Source organism: Engystomops pustulosus, chromosome 3 (assembly GCF_040894005.1).
Source record: "Engystomops pustulosus chromosome 3, aEngPut4.maternal, whole genome shotgun sequence".
NCBI classification, from domain to species: domain Eukaryota; kingdom Metazoa; phylum Chordata; class Amphibia; order Anura; family Leptodactylidae; genus Engystomops; species Engystomops pustulosus.
Genome location: NC_092413.1, coordinates 189,755,640 through 189,777,487, shown reverse-complemented (window position 1 = coordinate 189,777,487; position 21,848 = coordinate 189,755,640). Strand labels below are relative to the sequence as shown.

Here is a 21,848-nt window from a genome sequence, read left to right as displayed (position 1 = left end):
TTAACCCCTTTTATCCGTTGAAGTTATTATCCATTGAATTGAAAAAGACTGAAGACGATGCCAGGGCCAATATCAGTGCAATTATGCCAGGAATGCATGTCTTTCTTACTGTAGGGTGCTGATCACACTATGTCCTTCATCCTATTTCTATTTTTCTGTGGCATTAGATATTTTTGTAAATGAGTACCTTATATACATCTTATTAACTAAAGATTTCTATGATTTATTTATCTGATATCAGACACACCATTCCGGACAAAAATACAATCCCAGTTTTGTTCTTCACCACAAACAGAATAAGTAAAAGAAAATTAGCCTAAAATAAAGTTTTCCCTTGGCGCCTGTCCCGAGGGCTCTCTTCAACAAGCTGGTGTTGAGCCAGAGAAGGCTGGCACATAATGCAGAACAGGTGTGCAAACTGCTGCTAAACCATGTCCCAGGGAAAACGAGAGGAAACCCCATCCGCAGGGGGTCTCAGCTATCAGAGTAACTGAGTACAGAGTCCTCAGGGTCCCCTTTCTCCAGGGTGCTAATGGAAAGCTGGACGCCGGAGCCAGAATTTGTTAGCGTTGGCTCTGTAGGGAGGGGGTAGGAGAGAGGACTGGGAAGTAAAAGCTGGAGTTTGTTGCTGATTGTCCTGCAGAAAGACTGCCCAGGCACTGCACTAGCTGCTCCTCATCTGTCCATACAGCGCTCGCAGCTATGGAGATAAGACAGGACTATAATTCATTACGCATAAATCTGCTGCTTATAGTGCAATCCCAGGACAAGCAGACTGAACAGAACCAGGATCCGGAGCCTGATCAGCAACCGCAAGGTACATGCATGTATATGCAGCTCTGCTAACCACATCTCTGCATGAACTAAGAAACGACAACACAACACTGACACCACTGCCCAAGAAGCCATCTTTGATATGGGCAAAGGGGCACTTATTCGGGAAAGGGTCTTTCCACCTATTGAGTCACTCCTTCACCCTCAGACTGTAACTCACTCCTATTGTTTCCATATGACTGTGTTATTATTTTGTAATCTTTTATTATATTCGTATATGTAACCCCATGATTTGTAAAGCACTACGGAATATGATAAATAATATAAAGATTATTATATATATATTATCATTACTATATAAAAATTATTATTATAATACTTTATAATCAGTATGTATATGTATATATTAGAATAAAAAATACTATATCTATCTATATATATATATATATATATAAGGCTATATTCACACTGCCGTTGCCCGCCCGTACCGTACCGTAGCAGGCAACGGCAGTGTACGGGGAGAGGAGGAGGAGGTGAGCGCAGCTCACCCCCGCCCCCCTCCATAGGAATTAATGGCGCGCGGTGCCGTACTACGGGAAAAGATAGGACAGGTCTTATCTTTTTCCGGGTACGGAGCGGTACGGTGCCGCACGTGTGCAGCACCGTACCGCTCCCGTAGGGCGCCGTGCGCCCATTGACGTCTATGGAGGACGTATGTCGGCCGTATATACGTCCTCCATACGTCAGTGTGAATGTAGACTAAGAAGTAGCAGCACTCTGTGGTTCCAATTTCAAAAAAAGAGGAGAACTTTATTGAACAAGTGTATATATACACATTTTATCTATATATTTATTTAAACTGTACAGTAGTCAAGCAGATATACGGTATATAAAAATACAATACATGTAAGTACAATGCACTATACGGTTATAATAAGGTTTCAGATCTGGATCATTTGTTTTTTTTTATGTAAGAAAATGTATTATTTTATAATTCCATATAACCTGCAGTTCTAATAATTTTGAAAAGTTTAAAGCATCTCATGCTTCAGAGCACGACACTAAATCCAGCTACTCAAACAGGAATTTGGTGACAATTTGTGGAGGAACAATATTATGAGCATCCGTGTCCAGCTAAGTATTAATATCTGTCATTGTAATATATGTTTACATGACATACACATGTAGCAGAGGTAGGCCGTGTCAGTGTAGCAGAGCTTTTGATTTGACAAGGATGTGTGGTTTCTCATAGAGCTGCAGGCAAATAACTGGAGTTATGTTATCATAGTGATCAGTGTATGGAGGGGCAGTGGCATCACACTCAGCTTTGCTTGTGGTTACTGAGAGAATAGTTTTTTTTTATAGAGCATAAGCTCTAATCTTTGTCTAAGGGATAATACACACAGCCGGGCCGGGAATGATGGACTGTGCCGTGCTCTGTTTTACAGGCCAGCCACATTATGGGTCCCTTATTCTGCACTTAAAATCAGATGATGCACTGACCCCGGAATTCTGTCCCCGGCTTGTGGTCGGTTTGTTAAACAAGGCATGGACCATCATTTACAGACCGACCACAGCCCCTGCACACTGGAACAACAGTGGATTTCACACAAGGAGTTGTGGATGGAAAATTCACCACAGAATACAATTATTATGATTAACAAAAGTGCAGAATTTTTCCTTGCCAAAATTGAGTTGATTCTCAGATGTGAATTTTCATCTATGAACTTATGTCTGAAGTTTACTGTATCACTGTATATCCATGATTAGTGTGGATTACATTACCGATCACTGTGAATGGGTAGAGGACTTTTTGCACCTGTCTGCAGTTGCCATCTTTCTGTGGACATGGTTTTAGAGGAGGGAGCTACTAAATTATTACATAGTCCCATCTCTGGAACTGTGGTCAGTCCCCAAGTCTTCTTGAGTAAGGGAAGCTTCCCTCTGTGGATCTTCAGATCAGTTACAGTATTAGAGACTTTCGTGGACTTTAAGAAAATCAAAACCTTTCTGTCTATTTATTGTGACATAAACTGATAGAGGTCACTGGAGCGTTCTGAACTGCAAAAATCTTTTTACTGTTTTATTTTAGTTTTTAAAGCCTGTTATCTCTGCCGTGTAGTCCAGCGCTGTATCTCTGCCTCCTGTCAGCGAGTGTATCACGCTGCTTATGGCAAGCAGATGCAAAGCAATTCCTGGCAGCCAACTTAGACAAAGATCTTGTGACCTTTGTCACCGATCTATCACAGTGGCCCTAGCTATTACTGTCTGCCTGTGTGTTTACCTCGCTTTACCAACTGCACTTGCCTTTTATCTTGCCCATCAGATTTGATGTCTTTCAGCCTTTTTCGATTAGACCTCTGGATCTCTGATGAAAAGTAGGAGAATTCACTTGAATGTTGCACTTTATTGTAGTTTGCTTTCACCGTTCCACTTTATAATGGTGACCTACCCAGCATTGTGGACCTGCAAGTACAGGGCTCAGCTTCTGTGAAGTATGCTCTCATAAGCTGTGATTTCTAAAGACGGTGTTACAACACAGTGGCCAGTCTATGATTGCAGTTTGGTTTTGGTGTTGCTGCACCTTATTGTAGTTTGCTTTCACCATTCCACTTTATCATGGTGACCTACCCAGCATTGTGGACCTGTAAGTTCAGGGCTCAGCAGATGCTTCTGTGGAGTATGCTCTCATAAGCTGTGTTTTCTAAAGCCGGTGTTTCAAAACTGTGGTCAGTCCATGATTGCAGTTTGGTGATACTGTTGTGCTGGGAAGCAGGGACTCCTTTTATTACATATCATTATGATGCTCGGAGTCCCATTGTCAGGCACTTTGGTCGGTCCATGAAATCCTGCCAGGATGCAGGCTGCTTTTCACAGACTCATCACGGTTATATGCTGCCAACCTAATAAAGAATGAAGTTAATGAATAAAAAGACCTGTTCTGCCATGCTAAGGAGTAGATTAGGTGGCAGCGAGAATAGAGAGCCAGAAGGATGATGAGCATTTAGGACTGCAGAATAAGGCAACACATAATCCTTTCTATTAGTTAGCCAGTGTAAACTTAGACTAGATGGTCTTAAAATACACCAGATTTATCATAGCTGCTGATGCAGGAGGATGAATATGATGCAGTTTTAAAATAACTATGTCTATGTTTATATCACCTATTAGTTGTTTTACTTTGTGCCAAAATTTTGCAAGGTTTTTTTGGTAGCCTATTAACCTGTATATATTAGGAGGAATTTATCATACGCCAGTGCACGGCCCCCCCTGTCCATGCATATACAACAAGAGGTTTAAACCTTTGCACGGCTGGACAAAAGTATCCCAGGCCAACATGGCGTAGGTTTGTGAAAAACCTGCAAACAAATCTTTGTGGATTCTTAGAAAGTGCACAGGCACGAGGCATGAACACCCTGTGACGGTCCACTCTGATGGCGACCACACCCCTCCGCACCCACATGGCAAGGAGGTGGCATAATCACAAGAAGGTGGCGGAGAAGCACTGAAAAATATCCCCCATAGTTCTGGATAGATGCGACATATGCACTATAAGATCATTTCACTTTGTAATATATACACTCTGTTACTATTTGTTGTGTTATTCTGGTTTATAAAAGTTCTTTTCTCTTTATATGTAAATTAACTCAAAATCAGCCTATTTAAAATAGGAGGCATATGGGTGTTTTTTTTAATTTTAAATAGACGCATGATGGAGGGGTTTCCCGAGGGTGGGACATGGTGACATGAACTAATGAATTAACTAGTAGAGACAAAAGAAAAAACATATGGCAGCGCCCAGCACGATGTTAGAGAAGAAAGAAGAAGGGCGCAGAAGCCTAAAGACAAGCCGCGCTGACATCGGGGAAGCAGCGCTGCACGTCGGGGCCACCGGAGGGTGAGTATATAAGTTTATTTTCTTTTAAGTATATATATATATATATATGTATGTGTATTGACTCGTGTATAAGCCGAGGGGACGTTTTTCAGCACAGTTTTTGTGCTGAAAAACTCGGCTTATACACGAGTATATACGGTACATATTTGTACATACATGTGAGCTATAACCACACATAGTATATAAACACCTTATATACATAAATACTGTACCATGCATTACATATGCACACATGTAGGGCATATACAACATTGCATATACACGCATACAGCATATACATCCGAAATACATACCCCTGATGTTGGGGCCCCCTGACACTGTGGTCCCCATAGCAGCTGCTATGGCTGCTATCACTATAGTTACGCCCCTGGATAGACAGTGTCCAATTGTTTTGAATATTGGGGCACTTTGTAAAACAAAGAATCCTCCTGGGATCAGCTTTAAGAAAATCCGTCCTTTATTATTAAAAGCTTAGCACTGCATACAAGGTGACTGACAGACAGAATAATGCTTTTTGGCAATTTATGTAACATTGAACACACAAGTAGTTCCTGAATCTGGACACAAAATGAAATACTGTGTATAGGGCTCAAAATATATTGTGGGAAAAGGCCATAATTATGGAAGACGAAAGGCAAGTGGATTTTCCATCTTCAAAAATCTGTCCTAGTGGTAGCACACAGGAAGAGACTGTGGTATTTCAGAGACCTATGGAAGAGTCATTGTCCTTAAAGGGAACCTGTCATCAACAATTGGCCTATTAAACCACTACAAAAATATTGTCAAGTAGCATAACACCATCTAGTTTTTGTTTCTTTGATGGTCCAGTGTGGTGACATCATCCAGAAAATCACCTGAGATGTAAAGTGAGATGTAAATTGGTTGTGTAAAGTCAAGGAAGAGGAGAGTTTAAAACTGAAGTCAAGCTCTAAACGCCTCTTTCTCTGTGATTGAAATCATACATCAGACTTCAGAAGATCTGGTTAAGGATGTCTCTGGATACAGGACCATCAATTGCAGTGAAGGGGGCTTTCTGAGGAAGAGAGAGCTTGACTTCAGTGTTAAACTCTCCGCCTCCTTGACTTTATACAACCAATGTACATATCACTTCAAAGTAGATTTCCTGGATGATGCCGCTGCACTGGTTCATTAAAGAAACATGATCTGAAAGATCCTCATCTGCTTCACAACATACTGGTAGTGGTTTATTAGGTCAATTTCTGCTGACAGGTTCCCTGTAACAAAGTAGGCTTTGAGTTAATGGGAAATACTAACTTCAACTTAAATGATCATTTACTTTTCATCAAACTTTGCCTAAATCAATAGTGAGGGTAAATACAAGACATTTCTTTTGAGACTAAAACGGTTCTTTCTCAGAATTATCACAGTGGGGCAGATTTACTTACCCGGTCCTGTCGCGATCCCGTGGTGCGTTGTCTGACGAGGATTCGGGTCTGGTGCAATTCTCATAGCTTGTGCGCACAAGTTCCTGCATCTGTCGCTTCTGTGCTGAGTTCCTCCAGGAGTTCACCTGCTTCTTTACGGTGCTTGTAAGTGCGTGTCTTGCGACACATTTCTATTTGTTAAATCCTGTGCATTGTCCGACGGCCTGCCCACCGATTTATGTTGCGTGCAAGCCGGCGCTGATGCGCCAAAATTCGATCACATGCGCCAAAATCCTGGGGCACTTCGGCGCAAAACAGAAATCGTCGAGAAACCCGATGAAAATGCGTCTGCCGGACCCTTAGTAAATGTGCCCCAGTGTCTTATGCTGGACTCTAAATTTGATATATTCCATGTTGTCATTATTTTTTTTTTTACATATTCTATTCAGTCTTCATTGCGTGTACCATATCCACATAGACAGACAGCTATAAATACTATTGTTAGGCTCTGCCTGACATAGAAATAAATGCAGCCTGCAAATTTTCACATATAAAAATTGCATGCTGCAGTGAGTGTGTAGGCGCAGGGACAGTAACGCCCCAGGCTGGCCCACTCCTCGCCAGCTCCACCCACCTCCTGCTAGCCGCGCCCCCCTTCACACCCTTCCATGCCCCCCTGGCATGAAGGTGGCGGATTGGGGAAAATAGTCCCAAGTGCTATGAATACTCACATGGCGCAGAAGCCCTAATAAATATCCCCCATTGAGTTCAGTGGACCCATGCACATGCTCATGTTTCAGGTGGATCTGTGTGGAATTTGTAGAAAACTCAGAGCAGGTCCTATCCTGGGATTGCGGTCTCAAAGAAGTTTACATAAACTCAAAAACAAAAGATGGCACAGTCATTTTTGATGATCAGATAACACAATCGTGTGACCCGTTAAGAAGTTGGGACATTTGTCAACCTAATGTTTTATTTTTCACAAAAACAAATTAGGTGTGTATTGTTTTTGCGGACACATGGCTCAGTAACAGATTACACACTATTGACACATGAACCAGTAAAATGGATGATGGATCCATTATTGGCATTCCGAGAACAGGATACTTTGTGGGCGTGTAGCCTAACTGTGTTGTGACTTCATCTGTCACCAGAAAATTACCAATTGAGTAAAGCAAGCTTTTATGTTCAACCTAAATTTGAAGACTTTTTGGTGATGCTTGTCTTAAGTTTTTGATGTCCTGATCTCTACTATAAAATCTTAAAACACTTCCTGGTATTCAGTGATCTTTTGGTTATAGATTGCATATCCGGTTCAGAGTGGGGACACACCGGATGCAATTGCTTTGTGTTAGCTGTTACAAAATGGCTGATTTACAGTCACAGCATAATGGATTTACACAAATCTCATCCACGTGCACTTTAGGTTTTGAATCAATAATTAACATGTTGCCTTGGACGTTAGGTGTCTATAGCAGATATTTGTGGTTGGGCAGCCCATGGGCGGATTAAAACTGGCATGGGCCCAGGGCAGTATGAATATTATGACCTCTACAAGTCTGGGATTTTACTTCTTGGAGAATGGAGGATGCGTCCCTTCTCCCTTTCAATCTGTGGTTTCAGGACCTTTGGGGGACCTGTGTATTGAGAGCAGGAATCAATGAACAACAATTTCACGGGTAAAGATCCATTTCAGTATCTGGTGGATGGCATTGCGCCCCTAGAAGGCTTGGGTCTTGGACTACTACACTAACTGTCTATAGTATAATCCATCACTGGGGCACCCCTCCACATAAGATTGAACATCAAAAGGCTGTAATGCACATATTTGCATTTCTGTGGCATCTTGGATACAGTGTATCCAGGCAGTGTTAAACGTGTAAGGATTGCCACCCATTGGCAGGCTACACCAGATAATTATACAATATCCAGTACAGGTACATCCTGGCAACTTGTCTTCTTGAACACAATCACAAATATTTATGCTGGAAGTAGTGAACTGCTAAACAACCTTCACTTACTACTAGCCAACTAGTCTGGGCTGCTGGGCCCCTCTGGCACCTTAGGCCCCATAGCAGCCGCTCTGCTGATACAGTGGTAGTTATGCCCATGTGCGCTGAGGATTCTTCTTGGGGATTCTTACCTTGACAATGCAGACTCCACTGCAGCAGAATCTCCAAATTCTCTATGGTTTTGTATCTGCATGGCAGCAGTAACTATAATAAATGCTACCCAGATAGTTTATGAGAAGATTGCTGGGCTGTAATGAATAAATTGAGAAGATATCTCAGCAGCTTTTTTCCCAATTACTGTATGCATTACAATCCGGTGATTAACAAGGATATTATGTACAGTGAAAGTGTCCAAGTCACAGGTCCCATTAATCCCGTTTTAGCTTCAGAACTTAATTTTTTGGCAAGATGAAGGCAATAAGACACCATTTATTTCTGGATACAATGGTGACCTGAATCCAAGGTCAAGTTCTGTCATTCATGGTTTTACTAACTATCTTTCAGCTATATACTTCAGAGAAAGAGATGCATAATGATACTGCCAGGACTTACATAGTATGTAGTCACTTAGTTTCTGTATTGTACGTTGTATGCACACACCAATGATATCTGGTTACCATCTTTTTTTTTTTAACTAGAGCAACCCTCTATCATAAACCCTCTTGCTGGGAGACACATCATCAGTAGCTATGAAAGTGAAGGTAAGCCACACTTTGATATGATGGTTTATTACTAGTATCTCAGGATCTTACATGGGAATCCACCAAGTAATCATCCACAATATTGTAGACTGTTGTAATGAGGGAACTAGGAACAAAAAAATGGACAAGATGCAAGTACAATTTGCGTGGGCAAACATAGTACAAAATCACAAGACAGTGGAATAGTAAAAACACGAGCCAAAGGTCAGGATACTAGAAAAACTGAGATCAGAGTCACGAGTCTTTAAACCTCTTTTGTCATCTCAGAGCCTCGGCTTCAATAGTATTTTGGCCAGAACTCAGCGATCTGGAATACAAAGTGAGTAGGTCTGTAGTGTGAGAAGCTATCACACTAATCACAACAGGTTTAGTGATGATGAACCAGAGCTCATGTTACAGCTAAGAGATGGGTGTGGTGGTAATCAATCTAAACAGCATAGCCAGCTTAAACCCATGTTCACACTTCAGATGTTTACAAGACACAAAAATACAAATCAGCGCCTCCCTGTAATGACATGGACAGAGGAAGTTGCTGATATAGATGTTGCAACTGTATCTGGACACCTGGAACTGGAGGGCTTCATATAATGAGCATTGCTTCCTCCATGATTATTCATTTATGAGGAGGTACTTACTAAGTTCATGACAATCAATGATCAGGTTGCATCAGGGTGCAACTTTTGTTGAAATATGTCCAGTGCTGTATCCTTCATGCCCCATTTCTAAAAGCCATGCCATAATGTAAATGTGCTGGTAGACAGCACACTATAGTAGCATTAGTTACTCAACCATTGATTACCCTTTGTCATAATTTGTAAATGTGCCTTGAGAGCAAGAGCTCTGAAAATTAAAATCTGCCCTGCACACAGTCAATTCCAGTTACAGGGAAAACTGCAGCACTTCCTCAATGGTATTTTCATATTTTTTATGCTGCAGCTTTAATATTTAAATGTTTCATTGTTTTGCATAAGGAAGCCAAGTTCGTGTTGAAATTCATCCCAAAAATAGTCAACCACATCTCTTCAACAGACCACCTGTCCCTAAAGGTAAGTGCATATATTTTATACATTCATCTTTCAGCAGCCACCAGTAGAGGGAGCTAAATATATAGGTTTATACAGACCTGCGTTGAAAAAGCGCAGAAAGCAGTGCATGTCCATCAGACATCTAGTAAAGTTGGGTGACAAATTCTCTGTTTACTGTAATGTTGGTCTTTTTAACATAAAACTTTGTACATTAAGGCAACTAATGATTGAAAAGGAAGGATATATTATATCAACATAGAGAACTGAGGAGCTGAACTGCAATAGGAATGCTGCCAATACACTACGGCTTACAAGGTTACATAAAAGCTTGACTGTCATGTGAGAATGTACTGGAACACGTTGCATATATCTTGCAGATGTTACAGTTCCTACCTGGAACGGCAGCAGATGGGAGCAGATGTCACAGCCTAGTGCCAAAGACTTTTATGGTAAGGTGGACTCTCCAAAAAGTTGAGATTGAATATACTTAGAACTGAAATCCAAAATATCCATTTAAATGTCACTCAAAAGTAATGCAAAAGTTTTACAATCATCAGAATAACCTCAATACTATCTTAATGTGGACATGTCTACGACAATTGGGGCACCAAGCCATGTTTGCCAAATTGCTCTATATCACTTCTGTCTGTGGCCACAATGAACAAGAAACATACAAATTTGGGTATCCGGAGAGGGGTCTGGTGAACCACTTTGGACTCATTCCTGGTGCTACTGCGAGAGTTGCTTCAATAAAGCCGAAGAAGTACACTTGGCAAAGTGAAGCCGGGGTGTACTACACTAGCTTCCTGACCAACTTCGTAGACATCGGAAGCAGTAGAGCCACATAAGGTTAAGAGTTGATATAGGGCTATAGACAGAGGTGATATATGGTGGTTTGGGACACTAGATGGTGGATGGTTCAATGGTTCCTCAAACCAACTTTTTGTCCTAAAAAATGTCCTAAATAATTGTAGAGGTTGTGATAGTTCCACTTATTGCTGTAAGGAACTTGAAGTCAAAACAATACAACAGATGAAAGATTATAAAGAGAATTTTTTACTATTCATAAACTGTACAGTAAGTAGGAAAAGAAAAAAAATACAAAAAAAATTATTCCCTGCACTTTGAGGGTGTTTTAGAGATGAGAAGAATTGGACATGATGGCAGGGGCATGTGTAATCGCTAGGCTCAATTGTTGGGATACGATAAGATTCTCGTAAGAATCACTGAAACATGTATTGTAGGTTCTATGATGGTTGCTGTAACCTTGCAAATTTACTAAAAGTAATTTTCTAAGTTCAACCTTAGAAAATTAAAGTGTATCTCCAGTTATACAGAAAGTGTTTTACAATGCAGGATTGTGCCCTGTTTTTGAATTGAAAAACTGAGTTAAGTAAATATTCAGAAAAGTCAGATTTATTTATTGGAAACCTCTATAAGTATGCTTCACTAAAAAATAATATTTTATTAGTTTACCCCTGGGACAAATCCTGCCTCAAGTCAATGCCTGTCAACTTGAAGAACTTTGAGAAACTGGATGCATATGCTGTTCAGGTAGGGAGAATAGGAGATCTTCTTTTAAGGTCTGTTAAGGTCTACTGAAGTCAATTCTATGGTCTCCATGATTTTTTTCTGCGTGTTTCACTTGTTGGATGAATTTCCCACCCTAAAAACCAATCCCGGCATGTGCGGCATCGAGTAGATGGACCTCTCCAGTCTAGATAGACTAGAGTATGCAATTTTCCCTCAACTAGACATGGGGAGCGGCCTCATTTACAGAAGTCATTGCAATAAATCACAAAATATTTGCCTGGAAGATTTGGAGGGCTGACATTAGACAGGGTGGGAGACATCAATCATGCTTCACTGCGTAACTAGATGGAGCTGCTCCCTGGCCTGTGACTACTTAGAGGGGCATTTCCATTTAATTTAATTCATCTGCCATGTATAAACATTTCTTCAATTACATGTTATTTTAAAAAATGTTTCTGTGTGAAGATAATTTCCCACAAATGTGGCAATGTTGTCCATTACAAAGAGGTTAGTTATTCTTGGATACCACCATCCCCGCACTCTGGCAGCGGTGGCCAGGTATGCACTATTGAGAAGCCCAACCACCTGGATTCACAGGACAGGACAGTTATAGGACATGCAGTAATTCACAGACATTTCATATGAAAAAAAACTATTTGTTTCCTCGTACAATTGCTCTAGCAGCGGTTGTATCCAAGGACAACAATCTGATTTCCAAGGGACAACATGGCTACATTTATGGTAAATTATCTTCAAACATGTATATTTTTTAATAACATCCAATTGAATAAATGTATATCTATGGCAGATGAATTAACTTAAATGTGAATGTCCAGATGTGAATATCCCTTTAAGGTAAATCTGCATATGTCATTATTTATAAAGCAGCATAAATTCCATGGTGCTGTATATACAGTAAGGGGTTCATATACGTTATATTAAGATGAGAACAAAGGCGAGTACAAAATATAAAAAATAAAGAGATCTGGAACAAGTGGAAACTATTTGTGAGGGTGGATGGGGGCGCGAGGTGAGGGAGCAGAGCACTGCAGGTATTGGGTGTTCTAGGCAATCCTGAACAGATAGATTTTCAGGTTACGTTTGGAAGGTGATCTGACACTTTTTGGTAGATGGATCCAGAGTATGGGGGATGCACGGGAGAAAACCTGGAAATGGTTGTGAGAAGAGCGGATGATAATAGAGTGAAGCTGAAGGTCCAGTGAGGAACAGAGATTACCTGTGGGACGGAATTGGCTGATTAGGTCAGAGCTATATTTTGGGGACTGGTTGTGGACGGCTTTGTAGTTCATGGTTAGTATTTTAAATTGAATTTGTTGTACAACGTGTAACCAGTGGAGAGACTGGCAGAGAGGAGAGGCAGAGGAGGAGCGAGGAGACAGATGGATTAGCCAGGCAGAAGAGATTAGGATAGATTGGAGGGCCTTAAAGAGTTAGGTGGGAGACCACAGAAAATAATTTTGCAGTAATCTAAGTGGGAAATGAAGAGGGTGTGGACTAGCAACTTTGTGGACTCTGGGGTTGAGGAAGGATCGGAGGTTGCATGTATCGAATTATAGTTCTAAATCTCGGGTTCTAAATTTAATGGATAAAAGCTATTTAATATATGTGCTCCTTATATCACTGTCTCTGATTGTAGGTGGTTAAACCGAATACAGTGGAAGAGCTGGTAAGATTACTGCTAAAGATGGCACGCACTGACTTGGAAAAGGTCCGTGCCATCTGGATGTGGATCTGTCACCACATAGGTGAGAAGACCTTCCCATAATCCATTCCATAATATACAATAATATATATATACTAATAATATCATGAGAAACGGTACAGCCACTTTATGAAGTGTGAATTGTTTAAAATCTTAGAGCATTATCCAGAAAACTTGTTCTTAGAAGATTTTAAAATTAAGTAAATAAACCCTCAGGACAACACAATAGATTTCACCATTTACTTACTTTACTTTTCAATGTTTACCTTTTAAAGAACTAACAGGCCAAAATGAGGAACCAGTATGTGAAAAATGAAGAACCCCATTTACAGTTTTCAGAGGAATTGAGGGTAATTAGAAGTCAGGTGCCGCTAATCAAATGCATTTTGTTAACTGACCATTAGGAAGTGTGACCACTTCTATAAAAGCAGAAGTTTTGGCAGACTGCTGGTCTAAAGCATTCAGAAATGTTTTAAAACAATACCAAGGAGTAAAGATCAGACTAATTATATGCTGTATGCTGATATAACCATTAAATATATATTATATCTCATGCAGAGTATGACTTAGAGGCTCTGGAAGATAAGTCAAAGTGGTGTGGTGACCCTAATCAGATCCTGCTCACAGGAAAAGGAGCCTGTGAGGGATACGCAAGCCTTTTAGAGACCATGTGCAGGTAAGAGACATTAAAGGAAACCTACCATGAGGATTCTACTATCAGAAGTAGATCTGATTGTAGATTCCTCCTGCTGCCTCTGCCCAAATCTTAAATTTAATAATCCTGGAACATAACATAACTTGTTAAAAACTTTATTTTAGTAATATATAAATTAACTGGAGGGGCTACTGGGCGTGTACTGGTTTGGCTGAGCCCTGAGAGCTAAGGTTTCTCCACACCGCAGCAGACTCTGCAGTTAATTTACATATTACTAAAATTAAGTTTTTAACAAATTATGTTATGTTCCAGGATTATTAAATTACAGATTAGGGAAGAGGCAGGCAGGAGGAATCTACCATAATATCTACTTCTGATAATAGAATCCTCATGGTAGGTTTCCTTTAAGTTCTACTGATAGTCTACTGAAACATCCCAACAAATGTTTATGCATAATTAGTCATAGTCTGTTTCTCAGCTATTTCTATGTACATTGGGGGAAATTTTTAAAACTGGTGTTTTTAATTCCCCCTGTTGTCGTTCTGCAGTCCGTATCAACAAAGAGTCTCCGACCTCTTAGTAAATATGGGCACAATATCCGCCATGTCAGACCTGCTAAGACCAGGTCTGATCTGGCCGCGCTTTCTGCTATAATTTATTGGCGGTATCTATAGTCAATGCAGTGGGTTAGTAGTCCACAGCCCGGCCCGTCCACGGACTACACCAACATGCCCAAAGTGGTGTACGGTTCTGAGAAGCCAGAAGACTAGTGTGACGGGAGAGATTTATGTGCCGCCTCCACCAGAAAACTGGTGGAGCAAAGTAGCAGAAGAGTTTTATTTGATGACTATAAGAATTGTGGGATGTTAAAAAGATATAATGAAATAATAATAATAATAAAAGATATACTGTTAAAATATAATACAGATGAAGAATAAACTATTTCTTCTAATGATTGATAGCAATCAATGGTATATTCAAACTCTGTGTTCCAGTATATCAGTCCAACAGATGTTCCAAAATAGATTCCTCTATAGACAGAATTTGTGTTTGCTTGGGTTTCCTCCGAGTCCTCCGGTTTCCTCCCACATTCCAAAACATACTGGTAGGTTGATTAGGTTGTAAGGTCCATGGACACAGGGACTGATTTGGCAAGTTCTGTGCAGCGCTGCGTAATCTGTGTGCGCTATATGAATAAATGATTATTATTAATTCCTCTATGAACCAATAACGTTGTGTGAAAAAGTCTTTCTGGATATAATTGCTCTATAGACAAAATGTCTAGTATATCCAAAGAGACTTTTGTATCTAAATAGACAAAATGTCTATAGAGGAACTATATCCTAAAAGACTTTTTCACACAACGTTATTGGTTCATAAAGGAATTAATAATAATAATTCCTTTATTTCTATAGTGCACACAGATTACGCAGCGCAGCACAGAACTTTCCATATCAGTCCCTGTCCCCATGGGGCTCACAATCTAATCATCCCACCATTATGTTTTGGAGTGTAAGAGGAAACCCAAGCAAACACAAATTCTGCCTATAGAGGAATCTACTGTATATACTTGAGTATAAGCCGACCCGAGTATAAGCCGAGGCCCCTAATTTTACCACAAAATACTGGGAAAACCTATTGACTTGAGTATAAGCCGAGGGTGGGAAATGCCTTGGCCACAGCCTCCCCAGTATATAGCCAGCCAGCCCCTGCCCCAGTGTATATAGCCAGCCAGCCAGCCCCTGCCCCAGTGTATATAGCCAGCCAGACCCTGCCCCAGTATATATAGCCTGCCAGCCCCTGCCCCAGTGTATATAGCCTGCCAGCCCCTGCCCCAGTGTATATAGCCTGCCAGACCCTGCCCCAGTGTATATAGCCTGCCGCCACTGCCAGACAGATCGCACAAAAGATATACAGGGGTCGCCGGAAAGGTGAGTTTAGATATATTTATTGTTTTGACTCGAGTATAAGCCGAGTTTGGGTTTTTCAACACATTTTTTGTGCTGAAAAACTAGGCTTATACTCGAGTATATAAGGTATTTTGGAACATATGTTGGACTGATATACTGGAACACGGAGTTTGAATATACCATTGATTGCTATCAATTGTTTATACTTCATTTGTATTATATTTTATTTGTGTAAATATCCAGCGGTATATCTTTTATTATTTTTATGTCATTATATCTTTTTAATATCCCACAATTCTTATAGTCATCAAATACAACATTTTTATTGACTCGTAATTTACCGATACTACTTTATATAAGGAGTTGAGGAAACACAGTGTTTTTTTCCCATTCTTTGTCTTAGTTACCCAAGACAGTTTATGAGCACAGCTGCAGATCCCATTTGAGGTGGATTACCTATTGAGTGGCCCCATTAAAATAGTTTCTTTCAAAGTAGCACAAGAGGCGGGGCTTTCCTCGCGCCATCTAGGAAAACTTATTTTTATATTTCCCAGAATCTCTCAGTGGAGCATCAATGGTCCCCGAATTGTTATAAGAATCTGAGTCCTAAAGATCTATGATAATTATTGTCTACAATTTATAAGATATCTGCTATTTGCTAGAGGTTGTAAATTTAGTATCTGGCGGTGCTACATTTTGTGATATTGTAATTTTTGTGATATCCTTGTGGTCATAGAATCCTTGAAATTAAAGGCGATGCATTAAGTAAACCTAGGCGCTCATGTATAAATGAGGTAAAGCAACAAATACATAGACTTATGGCACTTGCCATTCTCTCCAGACTTGCAGGCATAAAGTGCATAAAAATTGGTGGCTTCTCAAAGGGCCATTGCTACGATTTAGGCCAGACGTTTTCAGATGAAACAAACCATGCCTGGAATGCAGTTTATCTAAACAAGAAGTGGCATCTTCTAGACTCTACATGGGGAGCAGGACTAGCAGACAGCAGTAATAATAAGTTTAACTTTCGGTAAGTAGAAATATGTGCTAATGACATACTAAATGAAATTCTAATGTTTGGGTTTAAGGTCATGCCAAAATATGCTGCTAAAAAGGCTTCTACATTGGAAATGTATTTTATCCAATTATTCAACTCTGCTTGTTAAAGGGAACCTGTCATCAGGAACCTAATTTTCACTAAAGACAGGTTGCAGAAGCCCATCACACCCTGCAGTGCAAAAATGCCTCTCTGCCTTTTATAAGCATTTGCATTACAGTATAATTGTGTGTTATAACTCATACTTCAGCCCCTCCTACTCATATTTGCTGCTGGCAAAGTCATTTACATGGCTAAGCCATGGCACAGGGATCTGCAATTTTGGTGAGGATCGACACCCCCTAAAAGAGGTTATTTGTAGCGATGATACTACCCAAAATGCCAGCATGTTGCTTCCAGCAAGCTTGTGGCTGCGGCATTTAAATGCTGGTTGGGGGGGGGGGGCGCAGTTTAATACAGGATTTTAAAATTTGGGTTCGGCTGAGCCTAGATTTTACAGGTCCACTTATCACTTCTCCCACACTAATAGTAGTGCTGTGTAGGGACCTTTAATAAGATCAAAAGCACAGAGATAATAATTTAATTATGGAAATACAAATCATCCACTGCAACGGGAATCCCTTGCCTGATTTTTCCTACAGAGAGCTAAAAAGGGTGGTAAAGCACAGTGATTCCAGAGACCCAGAGCACGTCTCAGGAACTCAGAGCACTCTTTAGGGATTTCCTTTTTAGAAATCTTGATCCGCTGATAACCGGTTGATTGCTAGGGTGTTTTTTTGGGGGGGAAAATATTCTCTAGAAAATCCTCTAGCTACTTCCACACATAATTTTCTAACTGAATACTTAGTTCTAAAATCAGACAACTGAATTTAGAATTGACTTCCCTCAGCTCCCCTAGCACCAGACTAGTTGGGAGGCACCTACACAAATGCGATGATTGCTGGTTCTTCTGAAATTGGTGGGTATAGTTAATATTGATCGAATATGTATTGTCAGAAGAATGGTTACAAACATAGGCACTCACTTATGTCACATTTTGTCTATTTTTAGCTTTCAAACTGTTGAAAGACTATGTATGTGCTTTACTTAAGCTAGGGGGACAACAAGTTTCTTAATTTATTTTTATTATTTTGCAGGTACAATGAGTTTTATTTCCTGACTCATCCGGCCTTGTTCATAGAAGAACATTTCCCTGACAACCAGAACTGGCAACTATTACAAGTTCCACTTTCACTCAAACAGTTTGAGGGGAATGTATGTCACAAGAGCAGCTTCTACAATGCTGGCCTGATAGCATCCTATCCAGAGACTCTGCAAGTGGAGACTGGTATAGCAATTCATTTAAACACTTCTATTTGCCCTGTTTGACTGAAATTTGATGTTTTTGACAGAATGGGAGCAGACACTTGGTCGGCAGATAGGTTGCTATTATGTTATAGGCTTGATACCATCTCTTTAGACATGTTAGATACTCACTTCTTGGTTGGCATACTTGAGACCAGTTTTTGCACCAGAATTTTGGTCACTCCATCTTTGTATCTTTTTGTATTGTAAAAAGTGTGTGTTTTGCAAATCTCTTCATATGGCCAATGATGTTATTTTCAATCTCTTACAGTTAACGGAAAGGCAACATTTTCCATCGAGGGGCATTTCCCAGCTCTTTTTTCCTTCACCCTAAATAAAACGGAGAAGCCAGGTCTTCTGACCCTCACAAAACATGGAATGCAGCTGGAGGTGTATCCACAAGAAACTGGCAGACATCGACTGGAACTTTATACCAAACCTTTTGAAAGTACAAAGGACATGTATGAAAGTATTGTAGAATATATAATCATCTGTGGATCTGTAGATCCTGTATTCAAGATTCCGAGGGAATTAGATATCGTGGTTGGCCCAAGTTGGCTGACAGACAAGAAGGGGTTTCTGCAGCTCACGGCCCGCGACCCAGTGATTAACACCCCGGATGGTCGTTGTACTATCGGTTTCACATTGGCCAGAAGAATTGTTGTGATTGCAACGCTGCATGGTGATCGCATCAAACTGGGAGATGAGAGGAGATATGTCCTGCAAACCCTTCGGGGAAACAGAGTCGAGTTTAGGATCCATTTACCCCAACAAGGCCATTATGCCTTAAAACTACACAGTTCCACTGGCCAAGGAAAATTTGAGTGCTTTTGTAATTATCTCATCATATGTACAAATCCAGATGTTGCATGGCCACTCTTCCCCAAAAAGCTGCAGAACCCAGTTGGCCCGACTGCCCTAATGGAAAAGAAAGGCCTTCTGCAACCATCTTGTCGTGATCCAATTATTTATTCTTCAAATGGGCATCTAAGTATTTCATTCACAATAAAAGATAATATAAAGATTCTGACAGCGCTTCTAAGTGATGATGCATCGCTAAGTGACAGTGGGGGAAAGCGCCATGTGACCCAAGTGCAGAGAGGACAGCACTTGGAACTACAAGTCCGTCTACCCCAGGCAGGATCTTATGTTCTTCAGATATTTGCAGACAATACAGCCTCTCCTTCCGCCTTTGAATATATCTGTAATTACTTGATTTGTTGTTCCAGTATAGACACCTTCAGCACTGAGGCACCGGTTATACCACACATACCGGTGGGTTCCAGCAGTACAACAGATAAAAAAGGTTTCATCCAACCATCACAGTTGGGGCAAGTGATAAACAGCCCAGATGGACGCTGCTCTTTAAGTTTTTCACTGGATAGGGATATGAGCTGCTTAGCGACCTTACACTCAGATGATAACAAATGGAATAGCCAAATGGAGAGAAGATACATTCTGCAAAATCAGAAACAGCGGCAGGTTGAGTTCTTCATCCAGCTCCCCAAATGTGGTTCCTATGAGTTAAGAGTTTATGCAGATAACAAATTTCAGCCTGGAAACTACGAGCTTGTATGTAGTTATCTCATATCATGTTCAAATCCAAAAGTAGCATGGCCACCATTCCCCGATATACTACAAAACCCTGTTGGGCCTACACCATTATCTGAGAAAAAAGGCCTCCTCCAGCCATCCCAAACAGAGCCCATTATCCACTCGAATGATGGACGGTGCTCTCTGTCTTTCACTCTTAAGAAAGAGATGGGTATATTTGCCAGATTACAGTCAGAAGGCGTTCTACTGACAGAGGAGGGTGAAAGGAGACATGTTCTACAATTCCAAAGACAGAACAGAGTGGAATTTCACATACAGCTGCCACAAGCAGGGACATATGTCCTGAAGATTTACACTGAATCAGAACAAGGCAGCTTTAAGTTTGCTTGCAATTATCTAATATCTTGTGTTAATGCTCAAGTGAAATGGCCTTTGCTACCACTTGAGCTAAGCAACCCTGCAGGCCCAAGTTATTTGTCTGATAAAAAAGGACTTCTTCGTCCATCCCACCTGGATCCTGTCATTCAAACCGATGATGGCCGTTGTTGTGTCAGCTTTGCTTTGGATGATAAAATTGAAGTGATGGCTACCCTTCACTCCGACGACATCACATCAGAGGAAGCAAGAAGAAGGTCAATTTTCCAACTGGAGAAGGAAGGTCGGGTTGAATTTGAGATCCAGCTTCCCAAAGCCGGTAACTACATCCTAAAGATCTGCACCAAGAAGAAGACAGACCTAAGTAATGTTTACGACTATGCCAGCAATTACCTCTTATGCTGCTCCAATACAAAAATAAGGTGGCCATTCTTTCCAATGAGATATAGTGCTTGGAATACAAATTACGAGCTGCTGGAGCCACGGACTGGTATCCTGCCAGCCAACAGTGAGGTTAAGTTCAGGATTAAGGCCAAGGGATTGGCAGCCGTGGTCGTCAAAGGCAAGAACTTTTGGCCTCTGACATTAAGTCGAGATGGTTTCTGGGAAGGCGTCGGTAGCACAGCTGGAAGCAAGGACATTCAAGTGCTAGTGACAAATAATCTGAACAAGAATTATGCCCTGGTGCTTAGTTATCAGGTGAAGGGTGCAGTCCATCAGCGTTTAATAGAAAGCTCATATTCCTCGTAACTTTGCAAGTCGGAAACTCCCTTCCAATGCAGCAGCTCCCTTACAATATGAATCATCTTAATGAGAACACTTGTCAGAGGTGCTAAAACCAGATATGGATGATCAGCTACATTGAAAGCTTTGTGTGTGTGCCATATTAATGCACTCCATCATGATTTCATCTCACGGTTAGAGCTGTTGTGGCGTTTTTACTTAGATGATCTTACAACGTTCTCTCTATAAGAGCCATATTTTCGAGGTGCTTTGATAAGCAGTTTATTCTCAATGATGAGACTGTATATATTATCATTTGTCTACTGTTAGTGCTTTATATGTGAGTGACAGGGCCATAGTACTGTATAATATATGGTTGTGTCATACCACTGTGAACTTAATACTGTATAGGAGCTGAATCGGACGCCGCTTTCAATGATTGGTGCCTTAAAGGGAACCTACCACCACAAATCTACCTATAAAGGTAGATTGGGTGGTAGGTGGATCATTGGGACGTGAGGATAGCCCTTTTAAGGGCTAATCCTCACGTCCCTGCACTTTTTTGAGAACTTTAATTTGATATTTATTCAAATGTACTTATGTGGCTACCGGGGCGTGGAGTAGCCGCTTATGAGATTACACGAGGCGGCTACTCCACGCCCCGGTAGCCACTTTACTCCTCCTACTCACCCATCTTCGGCGCGCAGCTCCGCGCAGCTGCGCGCCCTCGTCCGGCGAGCCTGCCGTCTGCGCATGCGCAGAAGAGCAGGCCCGCGCCTGTTTCGGAGTTGTGACCGCGCAGGCGCGGGCCTGCTCTTCTGCGCATGCGCAGACGGCAGGCTCGCCGGACGAGGGCGCGCAGCTGCGCGCCGAAGATGGGTGAGTAGGAGGAGTAAAGTGGCTACCGGGGCGTGGAGTAGCCGCCTCGTGTAATCTCATAAGCGGCTACTCCACGCCCCGGTAGCCACATAAGTACATTTGAATAAATATCAAATTAAAGTTCTCAAAAAAGTGCAGGGACGTGAGGATTAGCCCTTAAAAGGGCTATCCTCACGTCCCAATGATCCACCTACCACCCAATCTACCTTTATAGGTAGATTTGTGGTGGTAGGTGCCCTTTAACCTCCAGGTCAATTTTTGAAGTTCAGTTATGCTCGTCTTTCAATGACAATTTTGGAA

General features: G+C 41.1%; 1 protein-coding gene across 1 annotated transcript; it reads left to right on the top strand.

The window, feature by feature from the left end:
* The first annotated feature begins 474 nt into the window (after nt 1-474).
* Nucleotides 475-21,108, top strand: LOC140122500 (uncharacterized). Its single transcript, XM_072143434.1, has 10 exons — nt 475-817; nt 8,708-8,770; nt 9,742-9,816; nt 10,173-10,244; nt 11,267-11,349; nt 12,986-13,094; nt 13,610-13,727; nt 16,458-16,646; nt 17,810-18,000; nt 18,289-21,108. The coding sequence occupies exons 1-10, from the start codon at nt 703-705 to the stop codon at nt 20,694-20,696; spliced, it is 3,423 nt and encodes a 1,140-aa protein (XP_071999535.1). The 5' UTR covers nt 475-702; the 3' UTR covers nt 20,697-21,108.
* The last annotated feature ends 740 nt before the right edge of the window (nt 21,109-21,848 follow it).

Coding starts and splice junctions, on each gene's coding strand:
- LOC140122500 (XM_072143434.1), top strand. CDS start 703: ATGGAGATAAGACAGGACTATAATTCATTACGCATAAATCTGCTGCTT. Junction 11,350..12,985: donor TGGATGCATATGCTGTTCAG/GTAGGGAGAATA, acceptor CTCTGATTGTAG/GTGGTTAAACCGAATACAGT. Junction 16,647..17,809: donor AATAATAAGTTTAACTTTCG/GTAAGTAGAAAT, acceptor ATTATTTTGCAG/GTACAATGAGTTTTATTTCC.